General features: G+C 43.2%; 1 protein-coding gene across 1 annotated transcript in view; it reads right to left on the bottom strand.

Moving 5' to 3' along the window:
- The window catches only part of SARC_02933 (hypothetical protein), a 39,584-nt gene extending 16,049 nt beyond the window's left edge, over positions 1-23,535 (bottom strand). Inside the window, exons 1-34 of the mRNA XM_014303278.1 lie at positions 23,107-23,535; positions 22,219-22,319; positions 21,037-21,142; positions 20,409-20,456; positions 19,373-19,472; positions 18,613-18,746; positions 18,254-18,410; positions 17,354-17,560; positions 16,725-16,823; positions 16,304-16,425; positions 14,566-14,752; positions 13,898-14,070; positions 13,517-13,706; positions 12,814-13,088; positions 11,826-12,017; positions 11,257-11,447; positions 10,801-10,966; positions 10,158-10,363; positions 9,077-9,235; positions 8,682-8,827; positions 7,792-7,889; positions 7,379-7,540; positions 6,619-6,828; positions 6,147-6,269; positions 5,447-5,618; positions 4,972-5,126; positions 4,004-4,178; positions 3,533-3,728; positions 2,966-3,134; positions 2,387-2,657; positions 1,930-2,186; positions 971-1,168; positions 598-794; positions 261-416 (exon numbers count right to left, since the gene is read on the bottom strand). Of these exons, the coding sequence (XP_014158753.1) occupies positions 261-416; positions 598-794; positions 971-1,168; positions 1,930-2,186; positions 2,387-2,657; positions 2,966-3,134; positions 3,533-3,728; positions 4,004-4,178; positions 4,972-5,126; positions 5,447-5,618; positions 6,147-6,269; positions 6,619-6,828; positions 7,379-7,540; positions 7,792-7,889; positions 8,682-8,827; positions 9,077-9,235; positions 10,158-10,363; positions 10,801-10,966; positions 11,257-11,447; positions 11,826-12,017; positions 12,814-13,088; positions 13,517-13,706; positions 13,898-14,070; positions 14,566-14,752; positions 16,304-16,425; positions 16,725-16,823; positions 17,354-17,560; positions 18,254-18,410; positions 18,613-18,746; positions 19,373-19,472; positions 20,409-20,456; positions 21,037-21,142; positions 22,219-22,319; positions 23,107-23,232 (5,624 nt within the window). The 5' untranslated portion in view covers positions 23,233-23,535. The remainder of the gene's footprint in view (positions 1-260; positions 417-597; positions 795-970; positions 1,169-1,929; positions 2,187-2,386; positions 2,658-2,965; positions 3,135-3,532; positions 3,729-4,003; positions 4,179-4,971; positions 5,127-5,446; positions 5,619-6,146; positions 6,270-6,618; positions 6,829-7,378; positions 7,541-7,791; positions 7,890-8,681; positions 8,828-9,076; positions 9,236-10,157; positions 10,364-10,800; positions 10,967-11,256; positions 11,448-11,825; positions 12,018-12,813; positions 13,089-13,516; positions 13,707-13,897; positions 14,071-14,565; positions 14,753-16,303; positions 16,426-16,724; positions 16,824-17,353; positions 17,561-18,253; positions 18,411-18,612; positions 18,747-19,372; positions 19,473-20,408; positions 20,457-21,036; positions 21,143-22,218; positions 22,320-23,106) is intronic.
- Between the last annotated feature and the right edge of the window lie 2,616 nt (positions 23,536-26,151).

The following is a 26,151-nucleotide window of genomic DNA, read 5'->3' as shown; positions in this document are numbered from 1 at the left end:
CCTCACACTACCCTTGACTATGACTATATACTCACATCCCTATATACACTATGTGGTACGAGGCACTATGGCTATTACTATGACTATACACACACATCCCATATATACATATATACATATATACATATCTATCATATATACATATCTATCATATATACATATCTACCATATATACATAACATATATGCATACCTAATGACTTGAGGCTTGCTATCCGTCATTGCATCACCCTACACACATCAACACATACGCACACACACCTGAGTAAGAAGGTGAGCTCCATCCTCAGCAGAATGTGACGGGCTGTAGCATGGAGTGTAGGTAGAAGCAGATGGGCCAACCATGCAGGCAAGCACTCACCAAACCACATCTCACGCCCAATGCGAGGGTCCGCAGTAAAGGCCATAAACGTCAACCTGTGCAGGAGAGGTGGTATGAGAAGGTGCGGTGGGAGACTATGTGTTGTTGTGTTGGTAATAGGAAAGGAAGGTGATATAACTATATAACTAAACAATTAAACAACTAAACACATATATATATTTATATATATAATATAATATAATATAATATATAGATATACACAGCCGCTCTACCTACCTGAAAAAGTTATTGAGGCGGTACATAAACCACTGCGAATAGGCCAGAGACACATCATCGGAGAAGGTATCCTCCAGCACATCGTGCGGTGAGAAGAAGTCCTGAGGCGTCAACTGGTCCAACATTATGTCCACCACTTCATTCACCCGCAGCGACAGCTCATACCCCAGACACGACCGAGCTACACTCGACTCAATCTGTGTGGCATGGGCATGGGTTAGTGGGTGGGGTATCTTACTAACTAACTCACTAACTAACTAACTATTTATATTATATTATATATATATATGTATATATAGCCTTATATACATATAGATATAGATACACATATATCAAAGACATTCACCTAAAAGCATTTGTAAACAACCCACACCTGACTCTCCACCGTCTCGAGCTCCTCGCCTGGGGTGCCCCCTACCATGGACCGGTACATGACCATGTCACTGGCTGATATGTTGCTGGTGGAGGGCAGTTGCCGCATATCAATTGTCTGTGTGTTGATGACATTGTGCACCAGATCATAGAACTGCAGACAGTAGTCCACAATGAAGATGCGAATGCTCTCTGGCACCTGTGAAGATGGGCGCAAGAGATGGAATGGGTATATAAATATATGAATATATATATATATGCTTGGGTGGGTGGTATGTGAGTGTATGTGTGAGTGAGTGAGAAAAGAACATCGGTCAAGTGTACTGAACGATAGGGTTTAAAGTTTTGGCTATGTCACCCATACATGTTGTACGACCCGGATACAGATCAGCCCAATTGCAAATACTAAATAACAAGTACGCATGCCAACCAAATTCAAATAAACATACACACACGTGCGCGTATTTGTCGAGAGAAACACCTAGTGGTCCCCTGAGATGTCACCGACACCACCCTTGTCCAGAACGCAATAAAACGGACACCTTTGTCCAGAACACAATAATACGGAGACCTCTGTCCAGATCGCAATAAAATGGACAACGTTGTCCAGATTGCAATAAAATGGACAACGTTGTCCCAGGTTGCAATAAAATGAACAGTTTATGTATTCATGTCATACGCGTATCCCATCTCAGACAATCAATCATCACGTGGCTTACCACCACCACAGTGTCCTGAGAGGAGATTCACATAGGCGGCACACTCACACGCATCCCCGCAGCACATACCCATAAATACACACACGCACACACACTCACACACACACATATATATATAAATAAACATCTCTGCATACACACATATATATAAATAAATAAACATCTCTGCATACACACATATATATATATAAATAAACATCTCTGCATACACACACACAGTTCTGCACACCACTCGCCCTACCTTCTGCCATTCCGTCGCCACATCCACGAGCAGCAGCGCCTCCTTGAACACATTGGCGCCAAAGCTCGCCTTCACATCCACCAGAGCGTTGCCGTTCATTGTTGCGATGTGATACGACACACGCTGAGGTAGCCGCACGCGGTCGTCCAGCAGTATCTCCGACACTGTGGCATGGTTGTGTGACATGCCAAACGATTCCATGTACTCGTGGACGATGGCTTCGGCTACTATCTGTACCATGATATCGGCCGCTCCGCCTGGGTGGGGTGGGGAGAGGGGTTGGCGTGTGTGTAGTGTGCGTGAGAGTGTGCGTACGTTAACATGACTCAGTGTATAGAGGTTCCCCAGGTGTTTGATAGGTGTGTGCGTGTTTATTCTGCGTATTTAAACGGATATGCGAGTGTGTGCATGTATGCATGTGAATGTACGTGTATCGACATTCTCGCACCCCACTCACCTGAAGGAGTGGCTATGAACACTCTGAGCCTATCCTTAGCCATGTCATACTCACTCAGGGCTGAGTACCCCTGTGCGTTTAGGGGGTCCTTATCTACCCACAGACTGGTGTGTAGCACCATGTATGCCTTGATTTTGCCCCGTTCCAGCGCATCGGCGATAGTACTGAGTGACCTGGCGCCATTGGGATAGGCGGATTTGACTACGGAGGGCAACGAGTCATAATGGGCGGCGGTGTTGCGGATCATCTCGACCGCCTGTTTGCCGATTGCCTTTTGTGGAAGGAGCAAGGGGAGGAGTGCGTGTTAGTAGGAGGTACCGAACTCCGAAGAGATGGGACAGCCGGATGTGAACAAAGTGCGAGGGGTATGTGGACAAAGTACAGAGGCAAAAGGTGCATGGGATATACGATGGCCTACTTACATACACAACTTTACATATAAGAACACGCAAACACACACAAACCAGGCATAGCTACTTTACATATAAGAACACACAGACACACACAGTAAACAGCAGGTCCAGTCTCTGCATGTACACACAGGCACAAATTAACCCACAGATAAGCAGTCATTCTCACCTGGTCTGGCCTGATCTGCAGGCGTGAGGACCGGTCCTTAAGCAGAGGTTTGAGGACACGATCTCGGACATTCTGCTCACCAGCCACGCCATCCACACCATACCACTCTTGTCCCGAAGACATGAGAGTGGGGGACAGGGCCACACCTCGGTGCACTCGGATCTCTCGCCTGAGTGGTAGGTAAATTCGAGTAGACGACGTTGGCATAAGTGATATATATATATATATATATACATAAGTGATATATATATATATAAAAGTAAATACATCCATAGAAAGATACTGTATATACAGTACCACTGAAGGCTTGCCATGAAGTTATGAGCGTGGGCGATAGTGCTACACCTCAAGGCACACCAATGTCACGGCTATTCCTTTGTTATGACCAAGTGAATGATAAGAACACGAGTCATACAACATAGGTAGGTATGGGCATACTACTATACAGGGTTTAGGGGTTAAAACCCTAAAACCCTAAACCACATATCCACCACCGACACTCATTCAAGCATACACTGCCACATACTTGTACCAATAACACTCACTCAAGTATACACTGCCACATACTTGTAGAGGAACATGACCAGAATGCCAAAGGTCCACGACCCGGCAGTGAGGGCAGACAGACTCCACACAGAGCCCAGGAAGATGGTCAGCACTATACCTACCAACAACCCCACCACAATGCCCGTGAACAGGCACGCGTTGATGGCGCCTTCCTTGGGGGCCAGGAACAGCTTGTGGAAGAGACCCAGCAGCAAGCCTGGGTAGGAGTAGGGGGGGGGGGTTAGGGATTAGGGATTGTAGGGGGTGTATTTCGTATTGAGAGCGTATGGGTATGAGCTGCGTGGGATAGAGACGTCCATAGGAGAGATACGATACAACAGAAAGCCAAAGCATTGGTGCCCCTAAGCGGGGCAAAGACTACCACGAGTTCGATGGGGAGACACAGCACAATAACCATGGTCAGCATCGCATATGCACTACGTGCACATACAAGATTCTAAATTCCACATTTTGGAATTAAGATTTACATACCAGAGTAAGAGAGTACTCCAATGCCGTAGTACTTGTACGCGTCAATGCCCTTGCTGGGCTTGAGCACAATCATGAAAGCCGTGGTGATGCAACAGACGATGGAGATGGCTGTGAAGAAGCGTGCCAGCTCAGCACGATAGAACCGATGCTTCTGCGCCTTACGTGATTCTACCAGCTGTATGTGTATGTGTGTGTGTTGTATTAGTAATCGGTGTGTGCTTGACAAGTAGTTCATAAGTTGTGTGTGTGTGTGTGTGTGTTCGTGTAGAGTTTAGGGGTGTAAGTAGTTTAGGAATTTAGGGATATATATATATATATATATATATATATATGATGTGTGTATACATGTGTAGATGTGTGTTTTGCTTTGTCAATCGGTGTGTGCATTGGCTGTGTATGGATGGGGTGATTGTTTGCGAGTGGTCAGTGTGCGTTGTTGATATAAGATTTTCTTAGGGGTACTTCTGACTATAAACGAGCGTATTCTTAGGAAGTACTTCTGACTATAAACGAGCGTATTCTTAGGAAGTACTTCTGACTATAAACGAGCGTATGTTTGTATGTATGCACACCAGAACAAACTGGAGGTTCGTTGCATCATCATTCACCGTGCAACATTTGGTGCCGTGTTTGTGCCACCATCAGCGCACCTTAGCAACCGCTCAGTTGTCACCAGGATGATGGCTGACACAGAGTCCATTAGTTTGAACAAAACCACTTGATACGCACACAAAGATATATACTAGATTAATTTGTATATGCAGTACATACACAGATATACGAAACAAACACGAATCTATCAGTATACGTAACTAATAGACACACACACACTATAGATCATTATAGTTGCCTAATATAGGTCATTCTATTGCCTAATATAGCTCATTGTAGTTCCCTCCCACAGTTCCTTCTGGTTGACGCATGCACCCCTCTAATTCATACACTGTGGTGTGAGGTGTGAGGTGTACCTGTTCCGCTTTCTCTGCGCCCAATCGCACACTCAGCCACGAGCGCTCGGCGATGGAAATGGAACTCAGATTCAGCTCAAAGGTACCCGCCGACAACAGCATGTACACAGTGGCCCATCCAATGCCGTACGAGTACTCGATTCCAATCGCAGAGTCTGTGCAGTGGTCAATTAAGGAGGAATGGAGTGCACAGCGAGACACGCGCGTGAGTTGCCTGCAGGGTCAACGGCAGCCGCTGAAAAAGGCTATTTCTATGGTGTGTGTGCATGTACATAGTAAAACACCCGCAACCGTACGAGCACTCACTATTTACGATCGAGTGTGTGTAGTGGTCATAACTGCGGGAGGTGGAAGAGCAAGTGAGAAAGGAATCGATTGATTCGAAAGCCAGCACCCGTGCGTGCATAGTGGACAATAAAACAGGAACGAGGAGAAGGCCGTTTCGAGGCCAAAAATGAGGCTTACCCTCCCATACCTGCAATGAACACAAAGATGCCGTTGCCGGTGAAGATAGAGCACCAGCGATCGATGAAGATCATGAAGAAGTACATCCACCCAAACAGAATAGCCTGGCCCTCGAAGTCATACAGCAGACCCCCACGGTTCAACTTCTCCACAGAAAACTTCTTATGGATCTCACCCAGCGCCTGGGGCAGGAGGAATGGCGACGGGGATAGGGATTTGAATGCAAATACAAACACAAAATAGAAACATGATGTGTTGGAGGCCTGCAGGACATACACAAGCAACATACGCTATGAACACGTTCCCACATGCGTCACTATGAAAACATTTCCATACGCATCTGTATACGTATAGAAACGTAGCGCATCTGTATACGTATAGAAACGTAGCGCAACTGTATACGTATAGAAACATAACGCAACTGTATACGTATAGAAACGTAACGCATCTGTATAAGTATATAAACGTAACGGATACTGCATTCGTTGAATAGCGCACACGCAGCACCACATTGTCTGGAGACAACGAGGGTCTGCGGAAGGAAAGGCGAAACTTCCATTCACGACATTGACATGATATGGGCATGGACACACATTGACATATGCACATATATGGCCACTGACTTTTACTTGTAGGTAAAATCAAATCACCAGCTTACAAACCCTAAACCAGTTGCATAGAGATATGAGCCCAAGTGCACACATACACACCTGCTTGAGAAGGACATCCCATTGGAAGGATGCGTACAATGGCTTGTCCTGACCAGTGCGCATGAGATACCAATTCATCAAAATCTTCTCCGATTTGGTCTGCCCACATCTCTCCTCGACGATCTGGTAGTGGAAAAATAACCAGGAATGGCGACTATGTATTAAATACGTTGTATGGAGACTGAGAAAGGGCTAGTGAATGAGTGCACGAATTGAAACTTGACATATTAAACAGAGAAATACACAAAACATGCAGCCACGCACCAACCCACTACGCGGATAGGGCGAAAACTACCCATGCACAGATAATTAAATACAGATGTAATTTTAATCTCAATAAATATTTGCATATGAAATAATATGAAATAATATAAAAGAATATGACAGAATATATGAAGAACTTGAAAGCAAATGACTATGACTATGGCCATACCATAAACAGTTGAGTGTCCCACACGTACACCGTCCCTACCTTCATAGGGCTGCCTTCCTTGTATGAGCGTGAGGGCAGGAACCACTGTTTCTTCTCCTTGTCCAACCGATCGTATACCGCCTGCATAAAGAACGTACGCGCACGCTTCTCAAAACGTTTAACACGTTTGCCGTGGTCCGTGATAGACTCCTCGGGACGGCGCACGGGCCGTTTGACTTTAGTGCTGTAGGCTTCTTCAATGCTGGACACCTGAGGAGTGAGTGGGTGGGTGGGTGAGTGAGTGTCTGTGTGCAGGAGAACATATTGCGTGGGTGGGTGAGTGAGTGGGTGAGCAGGAGTTCAGAGGAATTGGGCGTTGAGTGGGATGACACAGTTCTAGAGTTTAGGGGGTTTGCTAAACCCTAAAACCCAATGTATATGTAATTAAACACAGGATTAAAAACATGCGTGATGATATGTTCGTCGTGATTTTGGCGCTGTACAGTGCAATACTAAGTATCTGTGTGCATGTGTGTGTTGGTGTTAAGGTACAACAGAGTGCATGGATGTTCCAAAAATATTGTGAGTGTGTGTAGGTATCACATTCTTATATATATATATATATTCATCGTGATTTTCGTGCTGTAGGCTATCTCGATAATCGATATACTATGAAATGTATACACCTAACGCCAACACCTTTGCAATTAAAATGCATTATTATATATATGCTACACATACATACATACATAATATATATAACTTAATACTGGACGCACAGTGTACACTAGAATGCATATAACCCTCTTCTTCCTCGTACCTTTGTGATTTGGATTGAGTTGGGCCATTGCAGCCAGTCCTCGGCATTGCTTCTGAACGAATACATCAGCCAGGTAGTGGAGATCACCATGAAGCCGTAGTAGATGAAGATCACATCGAAGGGGAATCTGTAATGAAATGCTTTGTCGGCAACCACGACGATCTGGTAGTGGACAAATAAAGAGCAGCAGTAAGCAACTTTGAGCATGCACCAGTGGTAGATATAGCCTACCTGCACCGATACACTTGGTCAGCAACCACGACAATGTAGTAGTGGACAAATAAAGAGGAGCAATAAACAAGTTTGATCATGCACCAGTGGTAGATATAAACTACCTGCACCTATATCCTTGGTCAGCAACCACGACCATGTAGTAGTGGACAAATAAAGAGGAGTGTCGATCGATTACATACAATGCACGGCACAGTTAGCAGCAGCAGGGCAATGAAGACTGCGCGGGGGCCCTTTCCCTTCAGCACAAAGTCTGTGCCCGTCTGCATTATAAAGAGAGCTGGGCAGAGGAAAGGAGACACAGACACAGGTCAGCAGGGGTTCATTGGGTTGATATGTTGTGCATAACATGCATGTGTGTCTATGTATATGTTCACGTGTGTGTGGTTTGAGTATACACACACACACACGCACACACGCACACGGGTGTGTGTTTGGACATGCAGTTGTTACCACGCACCTACTGAAAGGCGGTTGTGCGTGTCTAAGCCCTAAAACCAGAAACCCTAAAATACAGTATCCACCGCATCACGTGCGTGCGCGTAATAGTCTCTATCGCAGATATGCTTTAGAAAACCCTAAACCCTAAGTACGTGTGTAGCATATGTGGGGTGTCCTGAGTGGGCTGTGCTGTGTCTGATACTCTGTCGCTCTACAAACGGACCACAAGTACATATATCCTGTTGATGCACGTACGGATTGATATACGTTTCATTGTTTGTGTATAGGGTTCAATAGAAAATTGACCGGACGTAGAGGAATACCCCAGTAGCTGGGAAACGGCATACATTCGCAGGTACACGGGTGTATGAAACTTGCATGCACACATAATGGAAAAACATATATACGAATTGTAACACTTAATGATATGATACATACACGAAAATAACACAGAATAAAATAAAACAAGACACGCACATATGTATATAGAACACATAATAGTATGATATATGTACGAATGACAAAACAAACTGATATGACACATACACAGATTATAAACAGAAAATAAAACAAAACATACACATATATGCATATATCACACATACACATGCACACACATATCGAGACTTACTGGACATGAACATGAAGAACACGGAGAAGGTGAAGACGTAGAAGAAGCACATCAAGCCCCACCATGGCGCCTCAGGAGTGATCACTGCCACAACGACCCCACCCACAACCGACCAGAATAACGCAAACAGCAGCCCTCCAGTAATTCTGAGATTAATACGTAGTTGGATTAGTTTGAATTAGTTTCGAATTAGTGGGGTGTAGCTGACTATTGCCTGACGACACCATCCACAACGAGACAGAATCATGCTCTTAAATATATGTATAATCTCGAGCGGTATACAGGGATCTTCAAGCACACACACACGCACACACACACACACACACACAAACATAGAGTAACCACGCACTCGAACACGCATACATACCCACACAGTACCTGTGTCGTAGACATACCTTCGCATGGAGGACGCCAGCATGAGGGGGATAGAGTACTGACTGAAGTAGTAGCTGCACACACGCGCAATACTGTTGGCTACTCCGCCCATGACAGTGAAGACAATTAGGAACGTCAGGTTGACGACGTTCACTGCATTCTTACTCATCAGCGAGGAACTGCAACATAATATAAAACAGGGCTGGGTATGTCTTAAATTGTAATGGCGTGGGGGAAATGAAATGAAGGACTATCTGTAGTCATCAGCGAGGAACTGCAATATAATATAAAATAGGGCTGGGCTATGTTTCAAATTGGATTGGCCTGGGGGAAATGAAATAAAGGACTATCCGAAGTCATCAGCAAAGGACTTAAAAAAGATCCAAAACATAGCGATAAGCTCGCCCCCTCTCTCGAGTACGTGTAGGAGGAAGTAGGTAGCTTTCCTTACACTCGAGAGAGCGGACTCCACACTGAACACTAACATGTAGGTAGCTCTCCTTACACTCGAGAGGGCAGACTCCACACTGTACACTAACATGTAGGTAGCTCTCCTTACACTCGAGAGAGAGTGAAGTAGGTAGCTTTTCATACACTCGAGAGAGAGTGAAGTAGGTAGCTTTTCATACACTCGAGAGAGCAGACTCCACACTGTACACTAACATGTAGGTAGCTCTCCTTACACTCGAGAGAGCAGACTCCACACTGTACACTAACATGTAGGTAGCTCTCCTTACACTCGAGAGAGCAGACTCCACACTGTACACTAACATGTAGGTAGCTCTCCTTACACTCGAGAGAGCAGACTCCTTACTGTACACACGACATTAGACATAACAGTGTCATGTCTCAATTTATGTTGGATTTTGCGGCATGGTCGATCATATTGTATTGCTTGGAAGCAGCCCATATTAACCGACACCAATCCGAGAGGCTCTTGAATCACAGCGACGCTCGCACCAAAACCCTAACCCCCGAACTCTAAAACCCACAAACCCTAACACTCAAGCAATGCATACAACCATACAACAACAACTCAGACATACACTCCCAACAACAACTCAGACGCACACGCTCAGAGACTCCAACCCCCACACGCACCTGAAGATACCCGACTGCACAAACAGAATCAGCAACACATCCAGCATGGCCGGCACTGTGAAGAACATGCCACTGGACAGGCGTTTGAAGAAGGCGACGCTCTCCTCCGAGTCTTCATCCGATTCCACTTGCGTGCTTTCCTTAAGGCCCACGATCTCCTCTCGCACTATTTGACCACGCAGATAATCGTGCAGGATGCGTCCCAGCTGTGTATGTGTGTGTATGAAGGTATGAGTGTATATGTATGCATGTGTGGATATGTGTGCGTATGTGTATGTGGACATGCGTGCAAGACGGTGTGTATGTACATGCGTGTATGTGTACGTGCTCAGGAATACGGAAATACAAATGTATAATATGCACCATAATACGTACGCAGCTGCATGCCTCCATCAACAGATCCTGCATTTATCGATGTATACATAGCATCTATCGTTGTGTTTAAATACATACATCAACTTACGCCACTCACTGCATTTAGTTCACAACACCGACAAAAACCAAAGGGGTTTCCGCACGTACGCGCTTCGCCATCGACACCACTTCCGTGGACATCCACACCAAACACACGACGAGCACAGATACCACACCTATGCATAGGCCATCTATAAATAGAACATGTCCATAAATAGAGCCAACATACCTGATTACTACTAAGGCCAAAGAGAAAGGCAATCTTGTCACGTGACACCTGCATCTCTATGTTGACTGTGATCTGATCGGGATCAGGCAGTGGCAACGGATTGACCTGCTGTACCTTCAGACACAGCTCACGCAGCACCACGCGACGGAACGCTGTGTGGATGATCCTGTGTGTGATAAGGAAGGGCAAATGGGGATGTAAATATACAAATATATAGACATCTACATGTATATGTACATATACACATACATACATACCTATATACATACAGACACCTATATTCGTAAAACATGTGGTAAGGAAGGGCAAATGGGGATGTAAATATACAAATATATAGACATCTACATGTATATGTGCATATACATACATACATACATACATACATACATACATACACACATATTCGTAAAACAACATCTACACGTACATAAACTGTAGCATAGGCCATGCACCTACCGGTAGAAGTAGCGTATCTTAGTGACTGCTTTGGCCTCCTTCTCTGAGCTGCCTGTGTTTTTCTTCACATATTCATCCAAAGCAGTGCACAGCTCAACAAACGACTGCCGTGCGTCTGCGTTGACTGTGGCAGACGACACCATGTTACACATCTCACGCAACACATCCGACTTAGGCTCATGCAGCAAAGCCTGTAGGGGTGAGGGGTGAAGAGTCGCGGATGCTGAGTGAGGGTGTGTGTGTGTGTGTGAGAGTGGGAACATGTGTGTGAGAGTGGGAACATGTGTGTGAAAGTAAGGAGGTTCGGGTTCTATAGTTGAGAATGAATGTACAGTATCCAGGTATGTATATATGTGTGTGTGTGGGGGGGGCGGGGAAATGCCAATAATACACATATATCAATGGTTTTGAGACTATGGCTGGTGGCACCAACTTCGTCGATTAAGTGCACACGTGACACCACAGCCATGTGCATCCACGGCTGAGACAATATATGCGAATATATATATATATACATAAATATACATATACATATCCGCATACACTTGCATACGTAAACACACACACACCTTGACTTCCGCAATACTTCGGCTGGTGGCACTGACCTCGTCGATCAAGCGCACACGTGACACCACCGCAATGTACTCGCACAACTGAAACAGCACTTCGCGTTGGGCGTCTGACAGCTCACGCCGTTCACGGATGCGTCGTTGGGTTACGTTTGTGTTGAGTGTTAGTTCAATCAACTCTTCTCGGGGTGCCTAGGGTTTTAGGGGTTTGGGGGGTTTAAGTAAGGTAAAGCAATGCAATACATACACATGTCAGCCCGCCGTCTCGGTGTGGGTGAGTGTGTTGTGTAAGTGTACAGGTATACGAGTGAGTGTGTTTGTGTCGGTGTTTCTGGATAGCTGGCAAAGAAAAGGGTGTCCGATTTATGGACATGGATGTAGCGCACGCGGTCAACCGGCGGCTGCACACATGTATCAGTACATTTGGTAGATAGTCACGTGGACACAGATATACTACGTACTATATGAACGTTATATTAACTACATGTGCGTTATTTTATCTGTATCTTAGCGTTATATTCAGTACACTTGGTAGATAGTCACGTGGACACAGATATACCACGTACTACATGTACGTTATATTATCTGTATCTTAACGTTATGTTCAGTACACTTGGTAGATAGTCACGTGGACACAAATATACTACCTACTACATGTACGTTATATTATCCGTATCCTCAGATGAATATATCATCTGCATGAATAGATAGAGATACACACGTGTCTAGCCCGCATGCACGCGAAGACTCGACCCAACAAGCACGCATATACATTCAGACCATATACTTTCCAAAAACGTTCCATATACGTTGCATGTAGTTCAATATACGTCCAATATACGATCCAAATATGTTCAATATACGATCCATATACTTTCTATATACGTTCAATATACGATCCATATATGTTCAAGATACGTTCTATATATGTTCAAGATACGTTCCATATACAACATATCTGTATCCCTATCCCTATCCCCATCCTTACATTCGCCAACTCCCATCCTACGCGGCGTGGCTTGACCGTCAAGTCACCGCCCGTGCGCGGGTTAGCCTGGGCCTCGATGAGATGTTCCATTATCACACACTCGCTCTGGGAAAAGCCCTTGTACTTCATGTAGCAGTGCAGCGTGGCTTCGGCTACACTAGGGTGGTCTGAGGCTACGTAGATGTTGAGTAGACGGTCTGCGTCTTCGTACATTGCCATGAATCGGCTGGCCCGTTCCCACTGGTGAGCGATTTGTTGCTCAATGCTCAGAGAGTCTGTTAGAGAATGGGCACAGGTGTGGGGGAGTGTGAGAGGTGTATGGGATACCGTGCTACGACATGTGAATGTGCACATATGTGTGAAGTGCGAGTGTGTACATATGTGTGGAGTGTGAGTGTTTACATATGTGCGTTAGTGTGAGGGGTTGTATGTGGTGCTACATGTATGTGGATATATGCGTACGAATAAGAGTATTATATAACAAAGCAAACGTATAATAGTCTCGTTGGTGCCCTGGTACATACATGCTACACACACACACACCTATACCTATCTCCCACATACATACTACAACATACGCACCTATACCTCTCTCCTACAAACATGCTACACCCACACATACCTACACTTCTCTCCTACATGTATACTACACACACACACACCTATATCTATCGCCTACACACATACCACCACAAACACATACTTATATTATCCTCCGCATTGTTCTGGTAGAAGAACACCGTCTTATCGGCTGTGAACACCTTAATGACCTTGCGCATGAGGCCAGCCTTAAGCACATGCAGCTCCTGCACTGCTGTTTGGCTGCACATGCGCAGATAACTCTGTGCACTGGGCGTAGGTTCTTCTAGCAGCCCAGCCAGGGTAGAGATTAGCTGCCGGGTGGTGGGTGAGTGGGTTGGGGGTGTGAGTGTGTGCGTATGTATATGCATATATATATATATACGTACATACATATATACATACGTTCATACTTTTATATACAGATACATATCTTCTTTCTACCTAGATGGGTACAGGCTATTCTATTCACCCTTTGGGTGGGTAGTTATTCTGAGATACTCACCTCGTCAAAGGAGGGTTCTGTCGCATCGACGACGTTGTTTTCAAACTGGTCGAATGACTCAGGCACTACCTCCAGCTTAATAACATCCGCAATGTTCTTGAGATGGCCTTCTCCTTGCAGGAAACTCAGCGACGCCAGGATACGGTCCTCGTGTTTGAAGTCATGCGCCCATTCTGTGGTGTGTGTGTGTGTGCACGGAGACAGGTAGGGTGGGGTGAGTGAGTGAGTGAGGGGGATGTATGGATGGCACTTGATACGTGAAACCACACGGAGGAAGGATGGTTCATGAGTATACTTGGCAGCACACGTGTCTGTGATAGTCGAATGCACCTCGACGCTAGTCATATGAAGACACATACACTCACACCAGGTATAACCACTTGACGTAGGTGAATACATGTACACACGTGCTACTGCGCACTCGGTTGAAGACGAGAGGCACCGACGACCTACTGTGCAACGGAAACAGGTCCCGTCTCAGTTTAGAAGCACTCCCGTACGCGTACAGATGCGCACGCATACACCCCTCAGACACTTCATATACAACAATACTATTACTGTCACAAGTACTATATCCGATACCAATAGCTCCGTATAAGCTCACCCGTATGTACAGACATACAGACATATAGTCTACATACACATCGATGCACCCACACAACACATACCACCGACAGGACGTTGACCTCGGCACTCATTGCTTGGCCAGTCTCGAAAGTCCGGATCTACAGGTGCAAGTGCAAGCTGAAAGGACCGACTGTCCACTTTGCGCATGTCGTTATCCAGCCTCCACACATCCGGGTCAATGAACTTGATCTCGGGGCAGTAGTCCTCAATCACATCGTCCATGCCCAACTGCATAGTGGCCAAATAAAGAGGAGTTCAAAACGAATGCGAAGGTGAAGGCGAATGCAGGTGAGTGGGGTGTGTAGTTGACCTCGATATGATATGCATATAAGAAGATTAGTAGCCAAACGAATATACATATGCATATTAGAAGATTCGTAACCAAATACACACACATACGCACACAGGTCTGCTTAGGCATCGCAGACGTGAAAGTGAAAGTCATGCTACTGCACCAGCGTGTGATAGTGGTTACGTCGCGAGCAAAGCACAGGAACTTACCCGTACACATACACAGACATACACTTATGCAGACATCCGTTTGTATATGATACATACATGAGCAATCACCCATACACATACACAGACATCCGAATGTATATGATACTTACATGAGCATAAACACCCATTCACATACACAGACATACATGAGCATAAACACCCAAACACATACACAGACATCCGAATGTATATGATACATACATGAGCATAAACACCCATACACATACACAGACATACATGTGCATAAACACTCAAACATATACAGTATATGATACATACATGGGCATAAACACCCATACACAGACATCCGAATGTATATGATACATACATGAGCATAAACACCCATACACATACGCAGACATACACTTATGCAGACATCCGGATGTATATGATACATACATGAGCATAAACAGCCATACACATACACAGCCATACACATACATCCGAATGTATATGATACATACATGAGCATAAACACCCATACACATACACAGCCATACACATACATCCGAATGTATATGATACATACATGAGCATAAACACCCATACACAAACACAGACATACACAGACATCCGGATGTATATGATACATACATGAGCATAAACACCCATACACATACGCAGACATACACTTATGCAGACATCCGGATGTATGTGATACATACATGAGCATAAACACCCATACACACACACAGACATACACTGACATACATGAGCATAAACACCCAAACACACACACAGACATACACAGACATCCGAATGTATATGATACATACATGAGCATAAACACCCATACACAGACACAGACATACACAGACATCCGGATGTATATGATACATACATGATCATAAGCACCCATACGTATACACAGACATACACAGGCTTCCGGATGTATATGATACATACATGAGCTTAAACACCCATATACATACACAGACATCCGGATGTATATGATACATACATGAGCATAAACACCCATACATATATACAGACATACACAGACATCCGGATGTATATGATACATACATGAGCATAAGGGTTATGATACATACATGAGCATAAACACCCATATACATACACAGACATACACAGGCATCCGGATGTATGTGATACATACATGAGCATAAACACCCATATACACAAACAGACATCCGGATGTATATGATACATACATGAGCATAAACACCCATACACATACACAGACATCCGGATGTATATGATACATACATGAGCATCATGTGTAGACCAAACCACACAGACATGTGCATACGAACATACCTCTTGGAGAAAGGTATCCCAGTCCTGTGACGGCACGCTATCCTGTAGCACCAGAGAGTGTTGTTTAGTCACAGCCGCCACTGCCTTACAGCAACTGACCACAGCCGAGATGTCGATCAATCCTGAACGTGGGGGTTCAATGTGCCAGGTACGCGGAGGTTAAATGAGAGCCAATGATATATCGACAAATACGCAGAAATTAAACGAGAGCCAACGGGACATCGGAAAATAAGCAGAGGTTAGATGAGAGCCATTCAATATGTATAATATATATAATTCATAAACTGCTACTGACGGGGCACGAAAGCATACACAAAAGACTGATGAAGATATGGTGTCAATAAAAACTAGTGCATGTGATTAATCGATTGCCTGATGAGCGGGTGTTCTATTTATAGCACATCGGTCGAGGGATACCTACCAAGGAGACCTCCGGGCATCAGATCCAGAGCCAACGGACGCACTTGATTGGTGTTCTGCATGGTGACGTCAGTTGTCATCCATCCCACAAACCCAAGCCCTGAACAATGTTAGGGTTGTATTTATGCGAGGAGTCAGGTGGGAGTAGTATATAAATATAACGGAGTAACAATGGTGTGTACTGTGCCACTAGCACCATATCAATGTACCTCGGAAACAACGTCACCAAAAGAAGCGCTACCTAATAAGGTTACTAGCCTACAAATTTTAATCACCCCTTCTACATATGTCAATTACCCCTTATCCTTATACACATATTAACCACCCCTTATACACATGTTAATCATCCCTCATATCACCCCTTATCCTTATACATATATTAACCACCTCTTATACACATGTTAATCCCCCCTCATATCACCCCTTATAAATATGTTAATCACCCCTTATATCACCCCATATACATGTGTTAATCACCCCTCATATCACCCCTTATACATATGTTAATCACCCCTTATCCTTATACATATATTAACCACCCCTTATAAACATGTTAATCACCCCTCATATCACCCCTTTTACACATTTCAACACTTGTCCTACAGTCTGTCCATACATCCCCCCACATACCCTCCGTAAACGACACAAAGTTCGCCACCAACTCCGCAGGCGGCGGCACTCTCACAGCCTCACACGCGAGCGTAAAGAAGTCTGTGCGGATGGCGATCTCTGTGTTGAGCTTGGCTACAAACTGGTTGTAGGTCTCCGTCTCTTTGTCGTACAGACGCACACGTAGCTTGCCACTGGGATCCAGCGTTGGGTTCAGAAGGATAACGCCTGTGGGAGGGTGTGTGGGTGTGTGTTTTAGGGTTTAGGGTTTTGGTTTATGATTTGTATTTAGGGGTATAGTAGACAGATAGTATTTGTATGTGATCAGTGTTGTTGTGTGTGTAAATGTGTGGGGTGCCTATCCCTGAGCATACACACAGTACAGTCTATAAACACCCCGGTCTCCTATCGCGACATAGAATCAACAATCAGCAATCAACATAGACAGACACTGAACTAGACACACAAGCGTGCATGTGAGTGTGTGTTGCTGTAAGGTTAGGGTTGCCTATGCTCTCAGCCCAGAGTCCCCATGTGCCTATCTACCCTCCACCACAGAACAGCACCTACACCCCTCTCTCTCGCTCTCACTCGCGAGAGAGATCTGTAGTAGACTCTCTAGAGCCTGGTTGACTGTGGGGTCTGGTTCATGCAGGCGCGGCCGTGTGTTTTGTGTGTACGTGTGGCTGTGTGTGCGTATGTATGTGTGGCTGTGGCTGTATGTGTACGTGTGGATATGTGTGCGCATGTATGTGTGGCTGTGGCAGTCGTTGTGCAGTTTCGAGGCGTGTGTTTTGTGTGTCATACTACCTACAGTATAGCATGCCCATAACTACGTATCCGACTACACGGTCTTGGAGTACACGTTCTGTAAATAAACATCTATAAATAGATATCCATAAATAGGCATATTCTACCTACCGTTGACGAAGTCTGACACGTGGTCAAACACCAAGCCACCCTCTTCCATGAAGAACAGGTGCTGTGGGAACTGCAGCTTAGCAGACTGGATGAGCTTAGCCACCATCTGCACACCCAGAATGCCTGTGCACGCGTTGATCCCGCCAAAGACAACACCCTGCAGAGACAACGGTGACTAGGTTAGAATTCGTTCAGAACGCGTGTGTTTGTAGGGGAGAGAGAGCCTCCTAATGGCATACAGCTACACGCACACTCGCAGATGAGAAGGCGCCTACAGCTCAGAGATTGAGATGATAGAGGTCCACTAGAGATAGTTCCTTTCTGCAGAGTGAGCATGAACATTATTACACACCACCTACCTGATAGTTGTTCGAGCCCGTTTTACTCAAAAAATCCGACAGCCTCTTCCTGAAGCGCTTCTCGTAGCCTGTCTTCTCCTCCGCAGACAACGAGATCAGATCAACCAGCACAATGAACATGGTATCCACATCATCTGCGGGCGGGAGTGAGTGAGTGAATTAGTGTGACAGTGAGTAAGAAGCAGTGCCAAGGATAAGAAATATATGGCTGAATTATACAGAGGTATGCTCTCACATGAATATATATATATATATATATATATATGTATATACACACATATATATATATATGTATATACACACACACATATATATATATACATACATACATACATACATACATATACATTTATATATTCGCACATGCGTGGCGCGTGCGTGTATGTGCTGTGAAGCACTTAGAGGGTGTGTGTACGCATGTGAGTGATTGTGTGTTCTGGAGTACTGAATGCATCTATGAGCTTACGTGTGTGCATACGCTCCGAGATACGTCAAGCGTTCATGTGCTTACGCGTGAGTATGTCTTGCAGTATACAGTGTTGTGCGTGTGTAGGGGTTTGTGCCTAATCATACCCAGGCGTATGTCTGAATGTATCTGGGTGTGTGTGTGTGCATTAATATACCTGTGTGTATATGTGTATGTGTTTGCTTCAGACCTATTGTGTGCACGTGCTTTAATATACCTGTGTGTATGTGTATGTGTTTGCTTCAGACCTATTGTGTGCATGTGCCTATGTGTGCGAGTGCGCCTGTTACATACTTTCCCTCTCCTTAGGTTTGCTCTGCACGATGTTCGGAAAGGACATCATGTTGTCGTCTTCCACCACAGTAGACCTATCCAGCATCACCAGGTTCCCATCCTGCGAAATAAAGTGTGTATTCGTAATTGAGAATTAGTTTACCTGCAGGACCTTCCTGTGTGTGCGTACACTCAATTAATGGCTTCGCACTAAATCTCGCACTAGAATTAGTTCTAGGCTGTGACTCGGCCCCGTCAGACTACAAACACATACGGCAGTCGTCAGGTGTACAGCATTGCGCAGTGAATGCGATTTAGTCCCAGTTGACAAGTGCCGTGCATGTGTAGGCCTCATGGACAAGCCACTAATATTCGACACTGAACTATTTTCCCACTATAATCGGCCCCACCGGAACAATATCATAGGGATGGTAGTGTGCAACCAACCAACCAACCAACCATCGCGTCACAACACAGAAGAGTCTATTCAGGTCTGTACCTTGTAGCCCACACAAGCGTACCAGCAACTAGACCACTAGATCCCTCTACTTGCATATATATATATATACACCAACTTCATATACATACATACATACATAAACACACACACACACACACACATACATATATATATATATACATATATATTTATATATATATATATACATATATACCTACATCATATATATATATAGATACATACACTCATATATACGTACATACATACATACATACATACATACACAATATATATGTATATATATATATAGACGTAACAAACATAAGTGCAGATACCGTTAACTAAAAGTATACCTGTTTTATCGTATGTAACCGTCTGGCTGTAGGACAACACGACGTAATAATATAACACAGGTGGTCGATTCAAACATTACCCTTACCCACAGACACATGTCACAGGAAACAGTCGGGAAACCGCAACGTACAGGTGTATGACAAATGTCGTACGATCATACGACATTATGTCACACACATAGCGGATCTAATTGGACTCCAACTCAGACACACAGTCGCGGGGCAAGTGCTTAACACGACTTACCGGGAGCATGCCGAGTTCACTCGAGGGTTTCTCATCAGTGGAGGAGCTCTGCAAGAGAACAACCAGACAACACACCAACGGATGGAGATACGTGTGAGTGAGTGAGCAACGCACTCACGCACGCAATGAGATGTGTGAGTTTCACGACGGCATAACAACGCCAGCACGTACAGTCGCCTGTTGCGGTGCCTGTGCACTTGTAGTGTGTGTGTGTATTTGGGTCTGTGTGGGTAGTATTATATGGCGTGTATATGAACGTATAGACAGCTTTATGCTCAAAAACTCGATTGTCCCAAAACCCGAGCCTGGTTAGCTGCTGACCGGAGACAGTGAGTGTATGGTGCGATTGTCCCGAAACCTGGAAGTATTGTCCTCGAGACCACAAAGCCTAAAACCCAGCAGGTTGTAGGCACGGGCCTTACTAGAAGTCTAGGTATATAACTTACAGGGCATACTGGCAATCTACCGACACTGATATAGAGACGTATCTGAAACTCGCATAAACACTAGTATTATATATATATATATATACATTTCTCTTATCTCGCCCTAGTTGAGCTGTCAAGTACGTGCTACAACCCCTGCTCTCTCTCCACATATCCCACCCACAGTTGTTAGACGTACGTACCCTTGATCCACTGATTTTTCCTGGGCCGCGTACAATAACCATGTCCACTTTCTTGTTGAGCTCATCTCTGATCTGCGGGGAGTCCGTGCCGAGATAATACGCGAAGCTGCACCGTGCAACAAATGATGCGATGAGGTGTAGGTGAAAGAAGCACGTGAACTGTGTCTATGCATAATCAAAGTAAGCTGTGGGGTGACACAACCAACAAATGATGCCATGAGGTGTTGATGAAAGAAGCACGTAAACTGTGTCTATGCATAATCAAAGCAAGTTGAGTGGTGACACAAAACAAGCCTGAGGCCTTCGATCAGAGAAGCGATGCATCCTGTGCACACACGAGTGACTGGAGCTGTGTTGTGCTGTAGTACATGCATGGGTGAATGGATGAGAAGTGTTTGGATTGTTTACCACATACAACAGGCCATATACGAGTGGATGTGCAAAGGTTTGTATGTCCGTGCATGCATCAACAGACAACACCGTCTGCGCCACAGAACATACGTACGTGACAGAGTGTATACATGCGTGCATATGCATTTATCACACAAAAGTGACAATTAGAAGGCGAGTAGTGCACGACGAGAGTGTGCGGGTAATAGTACAGGGGCAAAACATATGTATCCTTGTATATATAACTAACATATCCTTGTATATATAACTTACATATTCTTGTATATATAACTTACATATCCTTGTATATATAACTTACATATCCTTGTATATATAACTTATATATCCTTGTATACATAACTTATATATTCTTGTATGTATAACTTACATATCCTTGTATGAACAACTTACATGTCCTTGTATATAAAATTTACATATCCGTGTATATATAACTTTCATATCCTTGTATATAAAACTTACATATCCTTGTATATATAACTTACATATCCTCGTATTTGTGACTTATACATCCTTTGAGCTGTGACTTATACATTCTTGTCCATTTAACATACATATATTCTTGTATATATAACTTATAAAAACATACATATGCTTGAATATATGACTTAATTAGGCCTGTATATATGACTTTTGTAAATATGACTAATATCTATGCATGTCTATATAACTTCCTTTTATATTTATGTATATATGCTTGTATATAACTTATATATATGCTTGTATATAACTTATTTTGATATTAGTCGCAGGCCTTTGTTAATAGTCACTTACCTTTTGATAGTAGGCGGCTTTGGTGGGAGAGGCTTATCGTCTTTGGGATCGACATCCGGTGCGGTGGGTGGCAACAGAGTCTTCTCCGTTGTCTCCCTCGCCTGTGGGCGTATGTGTCAATGCAAGTGTGAGTATGATTGTGAAAAGCATTTTGTGTGTGCGTGCGTGCGTGTGCCTGTGAACATGAAAGCATATGTGTGTGGGCGTATGTTTCAACGCGTGTATGTGTATGAGTGTTCTGTGCGTGTGGGTATATATGTGTGTGTATGCGACTGTGGATGTGGAAGCATGTGCGTACGAGTGTATGTGGCTTGTATGCGTGCGTGTGTACGTTTGTGTGGACGTGTGGGTGAGTGATTGCGCATGTGCTTGTGTGTAGGTGTCGATTGCTTACTAAAAGTGTACATGCGATAGTACAAAATGACACATGTATGTTTATGTGTATGTGCAAGTACATGAATATATATAGTATATGAATATGTGTATGTGCAAGTATATGAATATGTGCATGTGCACGTATAGAGCATATATATGTACCATGTGCATTGTCATAAACACTAAGATTGTCCGTAGACATGCCCACCAGCATGCAAATCTGATACAATAGATGCAGAGGAAACGACTGTAAGTACAACTCTGATCATGTATGCAAGGCCATAGAGAATAGGTTGAATAAAAAAATACACGAGTTTGTCTATGTAATATATATATATATATATATACATATATATATATATTTATATATACACACACACACACATATATATATATATAATATATATATTTATATATATATATATATATATATATATATATATATACTATATACTACTATATATATATTACATATATATATATATATATATTTAAATATGTTTATTAACGTACCACCAAACCTGGACCGATGCTTTTCTCGCCTCGTTTGAATATTAATCTCCGGTTCAGGAGCACGCAGATAATGATAAGTAGTCCACACACTCCCCCCAGGACAAATTTTGCATCAGTTGTGTTCATATTGGCTGTGTCCTGATTACAGCTCCTTCTTTAGATATATAAATAAATAAAAATATCTAAGTCGGACCTAATTTTAAAAGTTTGAGTAAAGGTGTTGATCATATATATACTATTATAAGGTGCTTATATAAAAATAGGCTGTCACGGTTAGTGGCCTTATTGCGCAGAAGTTCGGAAGGGACCACCTTCTGAATTCCGATATAAAATCTATGCGTGGGTAAGTGAGTGACTATGACTATGCATGCGCTCTCATACGCTACCCTCACGCGTGTGCTTTCGTGTGCATGCGTGCATGAATCTAACGTGCTCGACTCGCTTCGAGTAATTCAAGTGCACAGATGCCACACAGCCACAGCCCACAGGTGTATGATTTTAGCACACCAGTTCAAAATATTGATAATAATAGGGGGGTCAGCCGTCTGATCATCTGATGTTTGTTGATATGATGATTTAATTAGAGCTCGCGCCTCTCAACGACGTACAACTGGATGGCTACTAACTTTTGAGGGACAGGCTATGGTTGTGTTTTATTCGCGAGATGTCGAAAAATCCCATACGTAGTCTCGAGTTCCCCGGGAGAAATCGAATAAAACACATTTTTGATCACATGTTTAAAACATTGTTTTTAAATATATGCTACCAAGCAACTTCGTTGTCGTAAATTCCCTAGTAACGAGAAACGAAACAGCGATCACCGGTTTTAGTATAAAAAAGATTCCTTTTTGGGAATAAAATCATATAGGCGAGGGGGACTTCTCTCTCTCTCTGGGACGATACCATCACGGGACTTGGGCCATCCAGTAAATTATTTTTTTGCCATGACTGATTGACTGATGAATTTGCCTAGTATATTTTTAGAAAATATTTTCAACCTCCGCGGCAGAGTAGTACATACAGTAGCTGTCTGACGTCAGCGGTTAAAAATAAAATTGAAAGAAATAAAACCCCAAAAAAACAAAAGCAAAATGAATAATTTAAAAAAAATACATGAGGGAGCATGGCTGCAAATTCAAAAGCCAACAGGAGTCCAAGTGTCACTCTGACAGTCTGACTCATAGCCTTCTTCTAATAAAAAACATCAGACTTCAACCTGTTTTATTATTTATTTTGTTTTGTTATTTTTGTTGAAAAAAAAAAGAACGTTACATGCAGTATTTTTATGTACACTTTAGAAAAAAAAATTGGACTGTAAAATAGAGTGTTCGACAATAGAGTGTATAGACTGTAGAGTGTAGACAGTGTAGAGTCGTGGACTGTGGCGGCTGTGAGTGTGGGCTGGTCACTGGACTGGAGTCGGGACACAGATTGATAGTCCCAATTTTTTTTAAATATATTTTTACTTGTGGAGAACTGGAGATGCCCCGAGATGGTCATATTTTGATACCAAGAACAAGAATACAAGAGGTACTGCTATTCCTGTCACGTATCGTCAACTGAATTTGTTCATGATATTATGCACAATCACAGAACTGATATTTACTGGTAGTAGAGTAGTAGTCAACTTGATCCAGATTTTCTGAAAGGGGTATTGAAATAAAAAATATAAGGAACAGGTTTGACTTGTAACGACACGTGGATTCGCAGAGGGTGTACACTTTACCACCGGCAGTATATGTTATGCTCATGAGTAGATAAAAGGTCTAACCTGTCGAGTGATCATGGACACCGTGTTAATCTTATACCACAGGAATCTACATTCACTCCTTGAAATATATGCATGTCCAATCGAGGTACTCTCCGAGGTATCACAATGTATCTAAATGTTTGTTGAGTGACTGAACATGAATCAAAAGCTTAATGAAATGTTGTATCGATACTAGAGGCATCGAGAGATTCTTGTTGTCCTCCTTGTTTTGTTCTATTCATATTATATATGATTAAAAAACTATTAGGTCTTTTACTGAACATTTATTAATTTATTAAAAGTATCACAATTGTAATTGCTTTTTAACTTTGTACAAAACCTACATCCCGTCGTCCGTCATAATCGAAAGTATTTGCTTAACTAAACTTGCATACAATGTGCAGTCACCACACTGTTTTGAAAACACCTTGTCACATAAATACACAATCCATATGGGTTTGGCTTTGGTTCTAAACATACTCTATATACTGTACATAAGTAAATATATACGCCTCAAGTTGTAACGAAGAAGACATGAATGTATAGATTTCTGCGATAATGATTCCGATGAGTAATCGATTTTAGGGTTTGCTCTTAAAACTTAAAAATAATCATCACTTTCTAGAGTTTCTAGTCTCTCGATGTAGTAGTCGTAAATATGTATTTAGTGGTCTCTTCAGTCACCAGAAGAAGGAATAAGCCCGGATCGCGCATCTGTATTTGTATTATTGGTGTTCAATTTTGATCTTGTGATTAGAAGAAGGTATCTCAAACCTCAAATACAATACAATTACGTTCTGCACAAGTAATCAATCCTATATCATACGTAGACCAAGCTAAGGCGTGCAGGGGATTCGTATGGGGAAGTACGATGACATCAAACAGCATGTGCTGTTGGAAGGGAAGGAGGAGAAAGTAGAAGTCAACCAGCGGCATCTGATCGATAAAATTCTGGCTAGATATTCGGCAGAGTATACCATATATAGAGAGCTGATGCAAAACAGTGACGATGCAGGTAGGCTATAGGCTAAGACAAAGTAGTCCACACGCGTATGTTTGCGATACATTTGATTGGCAGCATATCCATATATATATAACACACACACACACACACACACACACACACACACACACATATATATATATATATATATATGTATATATATATATATACCTACATACATATATATACATACATGAACGATCACACACACATACACACACACAGACATGTATATATATATAATTATATATTCATATGTAGATATTAATAATTCTATTTATATATATAGACC

This window comes from Sphaeroforma arctica (assembly GCF_001186125.1).
Source record: "Sphaeroforma arctica JP610 unplaced genomic scaffold supercont1.140, whole genome shotgun sequence".
Lineage (NCBI taxonomy): Eukaryota > Ichthyosporea > Ichthyophonida > Sphaeroforma > Sphaeroforma arctica.
The sequence above is the reverse complement of the archived record's forward strand: the minus strand, read 5'-3'. Positions and strand labels throughout refer to the sequence as shown.